The sequence below is a fragment of the Mytilus galloprovincialis genome, chromosome 6, assembly GCF_965363235.1.
Source record: "Mytilus galloprovincialis chromosome 6, xbMytGall1.hap1.1, whole genome shotgun sequence".
Taxonomy (NCBI): domain Eukaryota; kingdom Metazoa; phylum Mollusca; class Bivalvia; order Mytilida; family Mytilidae; genus Mytilus; species Mytilus galloprovincialis.
In genome coordinates, this window is record NC_134843.1 from 32731932 (window position 1) to 32744442 (window position 12511).

The window sequence follows — 12511 nt, forward strand, 5'->3', positions numbered from 1 at the left end:
CGCCGTACGGTATTCAACAATGATAATAACCAATATCGCATAATCAGCTATCGAAGGCCTCGAAATGTGAAATAGTTCAAAAAGAGTAAACTAACGGCTCGATTTATATGCAAAACTATGCAGCAGCAAATGACAACCACTACCAGTTCAACTTATGTGTTGTCGTATTGATGACAGTGGTCCAGTAAGGTTTTTTTTGTGTGTAAGAAGAATAGATTATTTCTGATAGTGAAGTCAGCATAGTATGAACATAAACATAAACGCAATACAATGGAACATATACCATGTTACTACTGACACATGGGAAGTTGGGAATTAGAAGGTTGAAATAATCACAATTGTTATAGATTCTAGTTCAGAAATCGTCAATGTAGAGGAAAACATCAAGATAGGAAGCGAACCTTCCATTCTTGGCAGTATCTGTATTATCATGATAATTCAATGAGATGTATGTAATACAAGCACTGACTGAAATGTGGAATGAGTTACACATCTTAAAAATATCTGAAGTGAAAAAATGTGAGACGTTTTGTTTTACAAAGGAAAATTCCGGCAATAAGATGCATACCATAGTGCCATATATGAGGAAGGGATGCCCGGATTGTGGTTGTGACAAATGGAACTCATTTGTGTTCATATGCGAGTCTGATGTTAAAAACTAAGATGGTGCCCTTCAACAGTATTTTCTGAGTTTTAAATTTCATGCAGAAATATTTATTCGTGTTCTAAAAATTTTTGGCATCTTGACGTCCCGAATTCCAACTTGATGTGGTCATATGTGATACTTGTGTTATAACCACTAGAACAGACCCGTGAAATCGCGGGTATTTAGAGCTTGGTTGGAAGTATATAAACTGTAGGATGATTTTTTTGTAAAAAAATTTATGTCAGGCATTTGGAGACAGGACAATTATTTCAAGCCCTCTCCCTGTTTTCCAAAGTCCGTTATGTTTTTTGCTTTCTGTTGAATTCCATGATTTTCGCGTTTCTGTATACTATGAACATACATATAATATATCAAATAAAATGTATTTGCTTTTAACTATCAATTCCAAATGTCTTCTCCACGGCGATCACTGCTATATTATATAGAGAGTCTTTATATATTATAGGATTATAATCATAGTATGCATGCAGAATAACACGAAAATAAATGTGCTGTCCCCGAGTAATTATGAAATTATGTTTAAAGAGGGGAGTAAAGGGGTTACCTGCACGGAAGAACGCGAAATAAAATTGTCATTTCACGATTAATGAACAATCAAAAATTTCTTGCACGTTGATTTGTTTTCGATTTCACGAAACACGGTGAATAACGAACCTTTTTCACCGCTGCACGTGAAATAAAAAGTAGCAAAACGCGTTGCACTTAAAAAGTTACCCTTTACCCCTCTTTAAAACTTTAAAATCGGAAGTCTTGAATATGACTTAAAAGTCGGTCTGGTGACGGAAACAATATCCAAACGACTTTTTCTTCGTTCTTCTCCCAAAATAGCACAAACTGAATAATTATAAGAATGGATGACACATGTGACTATGCATGGTACTTATAGAACACAGAGGAGCTTGAATTTCGGTAACCAACTTTAAAAAACACAAATTATACTCTTTTCCGCGTTAGTATAGTATAAGATGCTGCCATTTACTAAACCCGATGACGAGAATCATACCCATTAACTGGTCTGTATCCAATATTTTCTACACAATTTAAATGCATGTACCAAGTCAGGAATATGACGGTGTTATCCGTTCGTTTAATGGTTTTGAGCTTTTGGTTTTGCCATTTGTTAAGGAACATTCAGTTTTGAATTTTCCATATAGTTTTATGTTTTTGCCTTTACTTTTGATTTATTTCAGCATTTAGAAATCGTATTTTAGTGCACAAATCTGTGTTTAGTCATTTAATGTTCACATTGACTTTAGAGCCAATGTTGATTAAATTACAGAAATATGGTTGACAGAACTTCTGCTATCTGACAGCGATACCAATGTTGAGAGCCGTTTTTTATTTTTATTTTACTGTGTGAAAGATATTACTACTCGATCATGACGAATTGGAATAGGGATTTCAAATCCTTAAATCCGTGTTGAGTGTGTGCAAACCTTCGTGAACAGTTGATAACAGTAAAGAACAGTTACACCAACTTTCCGTATGGTCTGCAGGTAGCCTACACATTTATCTCTTTTTCTCATATTCATTTCTTGCTGTTGCAGTTCATATTCCCCGCACTCCATCCAGATCGATCCACTTTAACAAGCCTATGTACTGCTATTTTGTCTCGTTGGCCGTTCGACATTAAGCAAACAATAATCCAACAAATAGGCCAAATTGCATTGCAATCAATATTTTTTTGTATGATTACCCATGCAATAGTGTTCTATGCATTGCACATTTCCATTGAAAGTACTGTTATTATAGGACTAAAGTGAATAAGTAAATGGTGTTTTTTGCGTCTATGAATAAGGATACGCAAAAAACACCATTTACTTATTCACTTTAGTCCTATAATAACATTAAAGGTAAACATTTTATTGCACCAGATTCTCATTTTTATAAGTTAATATGACACAACACCATAATGGTTTATAACAACATGCTCATATCTTTAGTGATGCGGGAGGCCAACATATTTGAATGACTAAAAAAATATATCACTACTGCATGAAGAGTTAACAAAACTAAACAAAAATGGACCACAAGTAAATCCCAAACCAGACAAGGAATAAGAGCTATACATTAGGGGAATAAAGTCCTTATTATTTAATATGATTTCAAAATTATATCACAAAAAAATGAATACAACAATCACTGCTTTTTTTATAACACTACCGATAAGTGCTGTGTCATTTAACTTTGCTTGAATATTGTTAATTTTCTGTATGCTTTTGTTTTGTGTGTCTTATGAGATATTGGTCGGTTAATTGTCGAATAAATGTTTCACATGGCCTAATTGATATCTTGAAAATTTGTTGTTTTAACAGATTTCACATTTAAATACAACTTCGCTTTCATTACGAGAAGTTATGCAACATAGTCAAAAGACGTGAATAGGACGACAATTTTGATATGTTCGATGAACTATGTATTTGTAATTTGTGACACAAAATAAATCTGTATCTTTAGTTAGGCAAATGCATTTTTCAATTTCTGTTATTTTCAAGTTCAACTAATAATTTGGACGTTAGAAGTAACAAAGCCACAAAAGTGTGATACATATGTACTATGTTATAATACCAGGTTTAATCCACCATTTTCTATGGAAGAAAATGCCTGTACCTAGTGAGAAATATGACAGTTGTTGTCCATTCCTTTGATATGTTTGAGCTTTTGATTTTGCCATTTGTTTAGGAACTTTCTGTTTTGAATTTTCCTCGGAGTTCAATATTTTTGTGATTTTACTTTTTAGTAATAGGAACTGAAAACAAAACATTGAAATTTGAATATGAGGAGTTTTAATACCAAATAAATGCAATGAGTTAAAGGTTGGTATTTCAATAACAATATAAAATCTGGCATAAAAGCGTGTTAAAGCTTGATACATGGTAAAACAGGCTGTACAAAGTTGAACTAATGAATGTTATTTAGTAAACACATCGTCTGTACTTGCTTTCTTCACTCTCTTGAAGACTTTAGACAGTTCTGAATTTGGATCTATTGAGCTTTTCGACTCTTCAGGGGCACCATCAATTTTATCGTGTGGTTTCTTATAACGATTTAGTACGCTGTGTAACTCTTTCATAGCTCCGGACGGTTCAGTTTTTGACGGCTTCGGTCTCGTAGATCGTGATGATTTTGACAGGGCATTCCCTGAATTTATTCTTTTCATCATTTCATCCAAGGCTTGTCCATAGCTCTGTTGATCAAATTCGGCTGCATTTGCTTGGGTAGGCATGTTTGCTCTCTTCTTTTTACTAGCCATTTTCGACAAAAATCCTTTTGATTGTGCCGTCGGAGGAGGAGGAGGAAGAGGAGGCGGTGGCGGTGGAGGTGGCCTCAGGGCCTGTTCTAGTTTTTCTTCAAGTTCTTTATATTGTTTTTCAAGATTTGAATACAGGTTTTCATAATTTGTTACCTTTTTAGTCAAATCGTCAACTTGAATTGAGAGATTAGATTTCTCGGTTTCCAGTTCTTCTATCGATTTGACATCGGATGAACTCTCCAATTCTTTCTGAAGGTTATTCACTTTTTGTTCCAAATTTGATTTGTCCGTCTTGAGCTCTTCTACTTCACACAAAGCTTTGGTCAATTGTTGATCGTTAGCTACATTGGAAAGCAAGATGGTACTCTGGGTTTTCATTGCTTCATTCTGAGTTTTGATCTTAAGCATGATCTTCTCTGTTTCACTTCTCTTATTAGCCTCGATTTCACATTTGTTCTTTAATTCTTCATACTCCTCATATGCAGATTCTGACATAGATGTCAGTTCTACCATTGCATTTTGATATTGAAGCAAGGTATCTTTAGTCTGGCTCAGGTTTTTGTTCAAGTTAAAGTTAATCTTTTTCAACCTGATATTATCCTCGCGTTCTGTGCTCAATTCTTCTCTGCTTCCAGCAAGTGCTGTGGCATAGTACGATACCTTTTCCTCTAGATCTTGTATTGTAGTGTTAAGATTGTCGGTATAATCCTTGTAAGAATCATTTTCTCCCTCTGTTGGTTCCTCTAATATTTCTGCTGGAATTTGAGTGATATCAATTTTCCCTATGTGTTCAAGTAAGGCCTGTGATTGACGTTTCAGGGCCTTGTTTTGAAATGTCATTTTTCTAGCAACATTTTCAGCCTCGTTTCTACAGCCAATTTCAATATCGTACTTCATCATAAGTCTTTCGTGCTCGGACATAGCCGGTTCAATTAATTTCTTCATATCTTCCAACATACCTTCTCGTTCTTTGAGTCGTTGGACAATCTCATTATATTGATCCTCATTTTCTTTATACTTATGCAGCAGCTCGTCATACTTCTTTAGAACTTGCCTGGATAGAGCCTTTATTTGCTTCAACTGAGAACAGTTTGTGCAGTCGTTTGGGTCCATTTTTAAGGAAGCTTTTGTGCTAACCAGGAAGTTTTCAATGCTGATGATTTCGGATTGAAATCACCGGATATACTTACCTGTGTATGTATTGCTACCTGTATAGTATTATGATTCACTGACTCATGTGTTATTTAAATATGTACGGTGTACATGTATCTATTTATATATATATTCAAATACAAAAATAGATTATAAATAAAGATATGATAGATCAGTTTTCTGTGTAAGTTAATTTCAAACATTCCCCGTTCTTAGTCCCATCTAACATGACTACTGACATAACTGTTGATAACTATGAAAAATGAATACCTAAATAACATCATATATGAGAACAGTATATCTAATAATATATAAAATGACTGAATCAATAGTCAACGATTAATCTTACAGGGCGAGGGGATCATGTAATGATACTGTACACTACAAAATATAATACATGTATATAACAAGTCAAAAAGGGTACAACATCGCCATATAATAACTATAAAATGAACAAATATTAGATATTTCGGATAATAAATATCCTTCTTCAATAATAGCACGATGTCAAATGAATCATGTCAATATATTCAAACTGAGACACTATCAAAATCTTGAAAATTTATAAATTTTAAGCGAACATCACAGACGCTGGTACAACTTTGAAAGTTCCGAACACTAAAAGACTACAAAGATATGCCAAAATAAAAATAGTTATTTGCGATGTGAACTGACACAACTCTAAATTTCCAAAGGTGGTGGCAGTTGAGATGTTACAAATACTGCATGGATAGCAGTCCTTAAATAAAAAAAATATGCCTTAACCGATCCAAGTTGGTATAATATTTGAAATTTGACAACGGTATGTCAATTGCAGCAGAAACTACATATTTAAGCCTTCCAAACGAATAGCAGTTTAATAATGTGGCAAAATAAGTAAAATTTATTTATTAAGGTAAAATAATTGAACGTGGCTACGTACTTGTACATCCACCCCAAATGAATGGAGCCCTGTAATTTAAATTGATATGATTTTTTAAATTTAAACTGTAAATCCGGTACGGAAGCCGGAGTTACTGGAAACAAGTGATAGTAGGAAAACGATTTTGGAAATTTTTGTAATAATATATATATATTCGTTCTTGATCATATATTTAGTATTTTCCTGTGTCTTTTCATGTGATTCTTGGAACTAGTCTAAAGGATGCGGTTAAAAGTATGATGAAAAGTTAAACTTTTAAAACTTGTTTTTGATAATATCAAATGTTATATAGAAATAGATCCTGACAACTCATGAGGTTCACGATGTGGGTTTTGAAGTATAGTTTCTATAGATGAGTTCTATAGGTATTGACGTTGTTTATCATCTTAATCAAATGCATTTTTTTGATTTGTCTGAGTAAAGTATTACTTTAACTGCATGTTTATTCTATATATATTTTTTTGTAATATTCAATGACGTGGCTCGGTACTTATACATCCCGTCATTGTATTAGTGTTCTATTGTACTTTTTTTGTATTTTCGTATTTCGTATTTGCTAATGTGCTTTGTCTATTATATATGACGTTGTTTTTCATTTTTTACATATTTGTTTGTTTTATTATGATTAAGATTATGAGTGCCAATGAGACAACTCTCAATTGTCAATATAATGAAATTTGTATGCGACTGCCATGCAGGTGAGAGGTTTAGCTAGCTGTAAAAGCAGGTTTAATCAACCATTTCTCTACATATAAAAAGTCTGTACCAAGTGAAGAATATTACAGTTGTTTAATGTGCTAGAGCTTTTGATTTTGCCATTTGGTTAGTTACTGTCCGTTTTGAATTTTCCTCGGAGTTCAGTATTTATGTAATTTTACTTTTTTCTCCATATGCCTTAATGACGTACAGACTATAAGCTTGGTATCTTTGAAACGTTTTTGCTGAAGATTTTCCAGTTACAAATTGCATCATCCTTTTGATCCCTGTTAATGGCGACTGTAGTGACATCTCTGCTTTAGTGAAGTTTTGGAAGTTTGAGAATCAAGAACAAACAGTAAAATTTATATGGCACTAGGAAAAAAACGTATTTGGTACAACATCAACGGAACTAATTATACTGCATCTTCATTTCGACAATAAATGTCTCTTCGGTGATGCCCAAGGTCAAAATATTTGAAGATATAAGATTGATAAAAAAAAACATGCAGTGCTGATAAAACAAAAAGCTCAAAAATTATAACCAAAGCTGGGGAAGGAATCAGAGCTTTGCGTGGGAGAGATATATTCCTTAATGTAACCTAATTTCCAAAAACTTGTAACATGCAGCAATTCCAAATTTCAATAACACAATATCCGTATGTTTCATGATAATGGAAACAAATCAGTGCTTTTCTACTTGGGGTAGAAAAAAGATGGCTGATGATCGTCTAACGAATAATTGAACGCTCTGGAAATTTATTAAACGTATTCACTCTTTTATCTGCAAAAGCAATTACCCATATGCATACACATGCTTAGGTTTCAGATATGTTCTTGCATTTAAATTTAATCAAAATCTATAAAAAACTTATTATTTGTTGTGGGAGAGTCCTGTTTTACAGCTGGTTAGAATAAAATGAGGCTTCTAAAAGAGAATTTATACGCAACTAGTTCTGCATATAATTTTGCATTTAAATTTTCTTGTCAAATTTTCCATCTCAGTAATAGTTGAAACACTCAGTTGAAACAATTTTGGAAGATTGTTCCAGGCGTTACTCTGAAGTATTGTACAACAATTGATCCTTTTCGCTAGAATCTGATTTTGTTGATTTTTGAAGGATTAGCTTTCCTACTCTTAGTAACGTTGTTGACCATTCCCTTACTTAAAAACGGATGGAAACCAATCAGCCATTTTTTTTTAATGATAAATGATAAAATTTAATCAATGTCTGTTGTATTGTCCCTTTAGGATTTCGGAGTTTTGTATTGTTTCATTTTGTCAATGTAAAAAAATGAGAATGGAAATGATCATGAGGAATGTGTCAAAGAGCCAACAATCCTACCAAAGAGCAGAAGCCCACCAATGGGTCTTCAACACAACGAGAAAATCCTGCACCCAGAGGCGTGCTTCAGCTGGCCCCTAAACATAAATGTGTACTATTTCAGTGATAATATGGTCGTCATACTAAACTCCGAAACATATAAATGAACTTAAATTAAAATCCATACAAGACTAACAAAGGCCAGAGGCTCCCAACTTGGGACGGTGCAAATTGCGGCGGGGTTCAACATCTTTTGTGAGATCTCCCAGACCTTTATCCAATGTAAAAAAAAAAAAAAAAAAAAAAAAAAAAAAAAAAAAAAAAAAAAAAAAAAAAAAAAAAACACACACACGGCAATACGCACATTGAAACTCAGGTTAAAAGAAGTCCGAGTCCGATGTCAGAATAGGTAACAAAAGAAACTAAACAAAATGACAATGATGCATAAATTATCAATGACTACTACCAGTTACTGACATGCCAGTTAGCTCCACACCTCAATTAAATAACGACTTCATCATATGAATATCAAGCACATTTTTGTGCATTGTGAGGAATTTTACCATAAAAGAGTGGATGTGAAATACCTGAACGTATAGGAACATGTTGATTTATATTCATGAATGATTTCCTTGTACCGTACGATGATAAAATTTAGTAAAATTTTGGCTATTTTTACTTTATGATATCGAAAACCCTGGTGTAATAATTTTTCAGTAATACATAGATTTCTTTCAATAAAATTTAATATGTTGTTACATACACGAGCGAAACGAACAAGATCAGATAAATAAACACCATAAGATGGTGACAAGGAAACGTCACCATCTAAAATTGGAAAATCAACAATAGAAAATGAAAAATTATGTCTTTTATCATAAATTTGAGTATTAAGCTTCTCGTTTAGTCTCTCGTTTATGGCATGATACAGATATCAAGATACAGGAAAGGACAGTGTCCATTGTTGTATTAGCTTAATGTATTGAAAGTCAGGTCAACAGGATAAATCTCCTTTAGTACACATACACACTGAAGTCGTCATTATTGAGAACCAATATATCACCCAAATATCTAAAAGTATATGTATTATTTTAAAAAAAATGATTGTAACAGATGTTGTTTTGATGGGTCTTTGCTTAGTTTAGTCATCAATTGTAACCGTCATACAGAAACGGGTACATATGTGGTTTTGATGGCGCTTATGTTCGAATTCAGTAAAGCGACAATTAAGGAATCATGATAAACTGAAAGAATCTAAAGACAAAATAATCAAATAAATACAACAGGGTAAAAAATAAAACTGAAAAAAAGACAAAGAACTTAAACATGTTAAAAAAAACTAATGCTGGAGTAAGGCAAAATCCTTACACGGTGGTGATCACGAATTCAAGTGCTTCGGAAGGGTAAATAAAGGCAACAGTAGTATATCGCTGTTCAAAACTCATAAATCTATGGACAAAAAACAAAATCGGGGTAACAAACTAAAACTGAGGGAAACGCATTAGATATTAGAGGAGAACAACGACACTACGACGGGTAAGCAGTTCATTAAAGATGGCCATTTGGTAAACGCGTAGTCTATGACTGTGTTCTAGAAATTAAGATTTTTTTATTGACTTAATCGTAAAATTGCCTATTTTTAGTAAAGATCGAGGACATGTTTGAAGGCGGTGGGCTCAAGTTATTATTCGACTAAAGTTCGTTGTGTATTAAAATATAGAAAATAAGGAGATACTGATAGGGTATGATTGTCAATGAGACAACTATCCACCAGTGTTCAAACGAAGTGGATGTTTTAAAAATCATAGCCAACCAGAGGCGGATTTAGAGGGGGGGGCCAGGGGGCCCGGGCCCCCCCTTTTTGGGAAAAAAATTGGTTGCTTATATAGGGAATCACTGAAGCGTGACTGGAGCGGGCCCCCTCTTAGCGCAGTCAGTGGGCCCCCACTTATGAAAATTTCTAGATCCGCCATTGGCAACCGTGCAGCTTTGAATATTGAGCGGAAAACCCGATACTGTATAATATCATCACGATATAAGTCCGATATACGAGGGTAGTAATGGGGGTACCTTAAAAATTCTTGCCAAATGACGTTAACGGTAATTTTTAGTGCATGACGATAAAATGTACACTTTTCTTTTAGAAGATAAAAAAATCAGCTGAACTTGACGAATCACGCTATTTTTTCCCCAAAAAATAACGGTAACGATAATTTTTTGAGACATCTGAAGAATCGCGATAAGCCGGATATTTTGAAGCATCACGGTAAAATTTTGACCAATTTGACGCTAACGGTAGCCGAAAATGACCGTTTGACGCCTGACGCATTACCACCTGCACATACGGTCAGCTTTAATTTATAACAAAACATTAAATTAATTTACGACGATCGATTTAGGAAAAAGGGGAGGGAAAAAAAGTTACAAGTTAAAACTTTTAACCAAAAATGTGCAGTGTTAAATCCAAATTATTGTAACTTTAGGGTTATTACCGTTATGATATATGCATTTTTTATTTTTTATATATCATTTAAATTATTTCATGTAAAACCGCATTGCAAATTCCACATGGCCAACCATATAATAAACATATCCCGATGACGTGATGTACAATTTCGGAAGATTGAAGATAGTAGAATCTAAATAAATGTGTATTGCTTTGTTGACTTATTATAAAGAGTGTTAAAATGTGAATAGGATCTCATCAAATTATCGACCGTCTTTGTATACAAACATGCCACAAGTCAAAACTTGTTTCCCGGCCGGATAAACACTTGTCATTTTAACACTATTTATATAAACAACTTATTAGATATAAAGACAGATTGGATTTAATGATCGAAATGTCTAAATAATTCGTAAGAGATGTTTAGGAACTCAAATTTTGTGCAGTTTGACATATTAGACAGATAAAACATGTGCCTGCTAAATAAAAACATAAACAGTGAAAGTACGACGTTTTTGATTGGACCGAATAAGAAAGTGTTTTCATTAGGAACCAATGAAATTGTATGTTTTAGGTCAAGCTAGAGCAAGATTACCAGGGAACCTCTTCCGCTGCAACAGTTCGACAATATTTAAATGTTTTTTTTATTAGATGGTGTTAAAGATAAAGGACACATGAATTGAGACATTTAATTAGTATCAGGTATCGATTTCCATCTGTTTAAATCGAGGGAAGCCTTACAATGTCTGAATCTTTCAGTTCCAAAAAGAGGAATGGTGGCATGCAAAATTTGCTTGGAGAATTCAAAGGGCTCTACGAAACAAGACTTCGCAGACTAGATGAAGCTGACCATTCAGGGGAAGACACTGCAAAGGTATGATATATCAAATCCTATTCTTATTAGCCATGTAGCTTCACAATAATAATGAATATATAAAAAAAAACGAACATACAGATCATGTACTTTTCTACCAGATATATAGGTAGTACTTCATTTGCCACAGCGGCTTAACCCGGGTTAGCCCGGTCGACGCTTCTGGTATAGGCACAGTCGCTTCATTTGCTGTAAAATCGGCCGCCGGCGCAAATAGGCATACGCCGCCCTCGCCGGTCTTCACTCACCGGCAAGCAATCAGCCGGTCATAAAAGTATGGCGGGAAGCGTAATTTTAGATAAATTGTCGGAATTTGAAAGGTGAAGATTTATTTTTTTTCAATCAGACTATATTATATGATACTGCATTGGTCAACTTTGACGATAATAAATTGATATGCTATATTTTATTTTCAAGTTTATAAAACTTATGTCAGAAAAACGTTTTTATGATGAATAAGGCTTAAGGAAAAAGATTGCATTTTAAAAATATATATTTATATTGTTTACAGGTTCATTTCTTATATTCCCTAGCTTCGAGAGCAAAACAGTATAAATTTGAACTTCTGTCGCCATCTTTATATCAGCCGGTTCCACTCGTTTTATTTTCAGCCATATTTAACCCGGTCACGTGATAGGGTGAACCTGGCATAGTCCGACCTAGAACAAATGAAGCAGCCCCATAGTCATGGCACGAAGTTTACTCAATCAAATTCAGTTGTTAAGGTGTAACCGGAGAGCATGAATCATCTTACATCATCGCATGTCTCCACCGGGACTCGAACCAAGTACCTCTGTGTTACAAGTCAGCGCGTTAGCCGACTGAGCTGAAGAAGTACTTCCTTAGCTCAACCGCTTATGGCTGACTAAGTATCTACCAAATGTTCTAAGGGAAGCAATCCCGTCACACTTCCCCCACCTCAAGAGTCATCATACCATTATAACTCTCACACAAACATACCCTAGCTAGAATTCCTCTCTAACTACAGTGGGTTTTTTAGTTGGGGGCCATGGCCAATGTAACCGGAGAGCATGATTCATCTTACAAAATTGCATGTCTCCACCGGGACTCGAACCCGGTACGTCTGTCTTACAAGGCAGCGCGTTAACTGACTGAGCTAAAGAAGTACTTCCTTAGCTCAACCGCTTAAGGCTGACTAAGTATCTATCAAATGTT

At 34.4% G+C, this 12511-nt stretch overlaps 2 protein-coding genes across 17 annotated transcripts in view; one reads left to right on the forward strand and one right to left on the reverse strand.

Moving 5' to 3' along the window:
- Positions 1 to 3436: 3436 nt before the first annotated feature.
- LOC143079389 (shootin-1-like) lies at positions 3437 to 5110 on the reverse strand. Its single transcript, XM_076254682.1, has one exon. It carries the CDS (start codon positions 5031 to 5033, stop codon positions 3579 to 3581), a length of 1455 nt encoding a protein of 484 aa, XP_076110797.1. The 5' UTR covers positions 5034 to 5110; the 3' UTR covers positions 3437 to 3578.
- Positions 5111 to 10899: 5789 nt separating this feature from the next.
- The window catches only part of LOC143079394 (uncharacterized), an 81338-nt gene continuing 79726 nt past the window's right edge, over positions 10900 to 12511 (forward strand). For 6 of the 16 annotated variants that reach the window (XM_076254690.1, XM_076254691.1, XM_076254694.1 and 3 more), the window contains exon 1: positions 10905 to 11335. In XM_076254690.1, coding sequence (XP_076110805.1) covers positions 11204 to 11335 — 132 coding nt within the window. In that variant the 5' untranslated portion in view covers positions 10905 to 11203. Of the gene's footprint in view, positions 11336 to 12511 lie in introns of all 16 variants that reach the window. The other 10 variants (XM_076254688.1, XM_076254693.1, XM_076254701.1 and 7 more) reach the window with 5 other exon arrangements.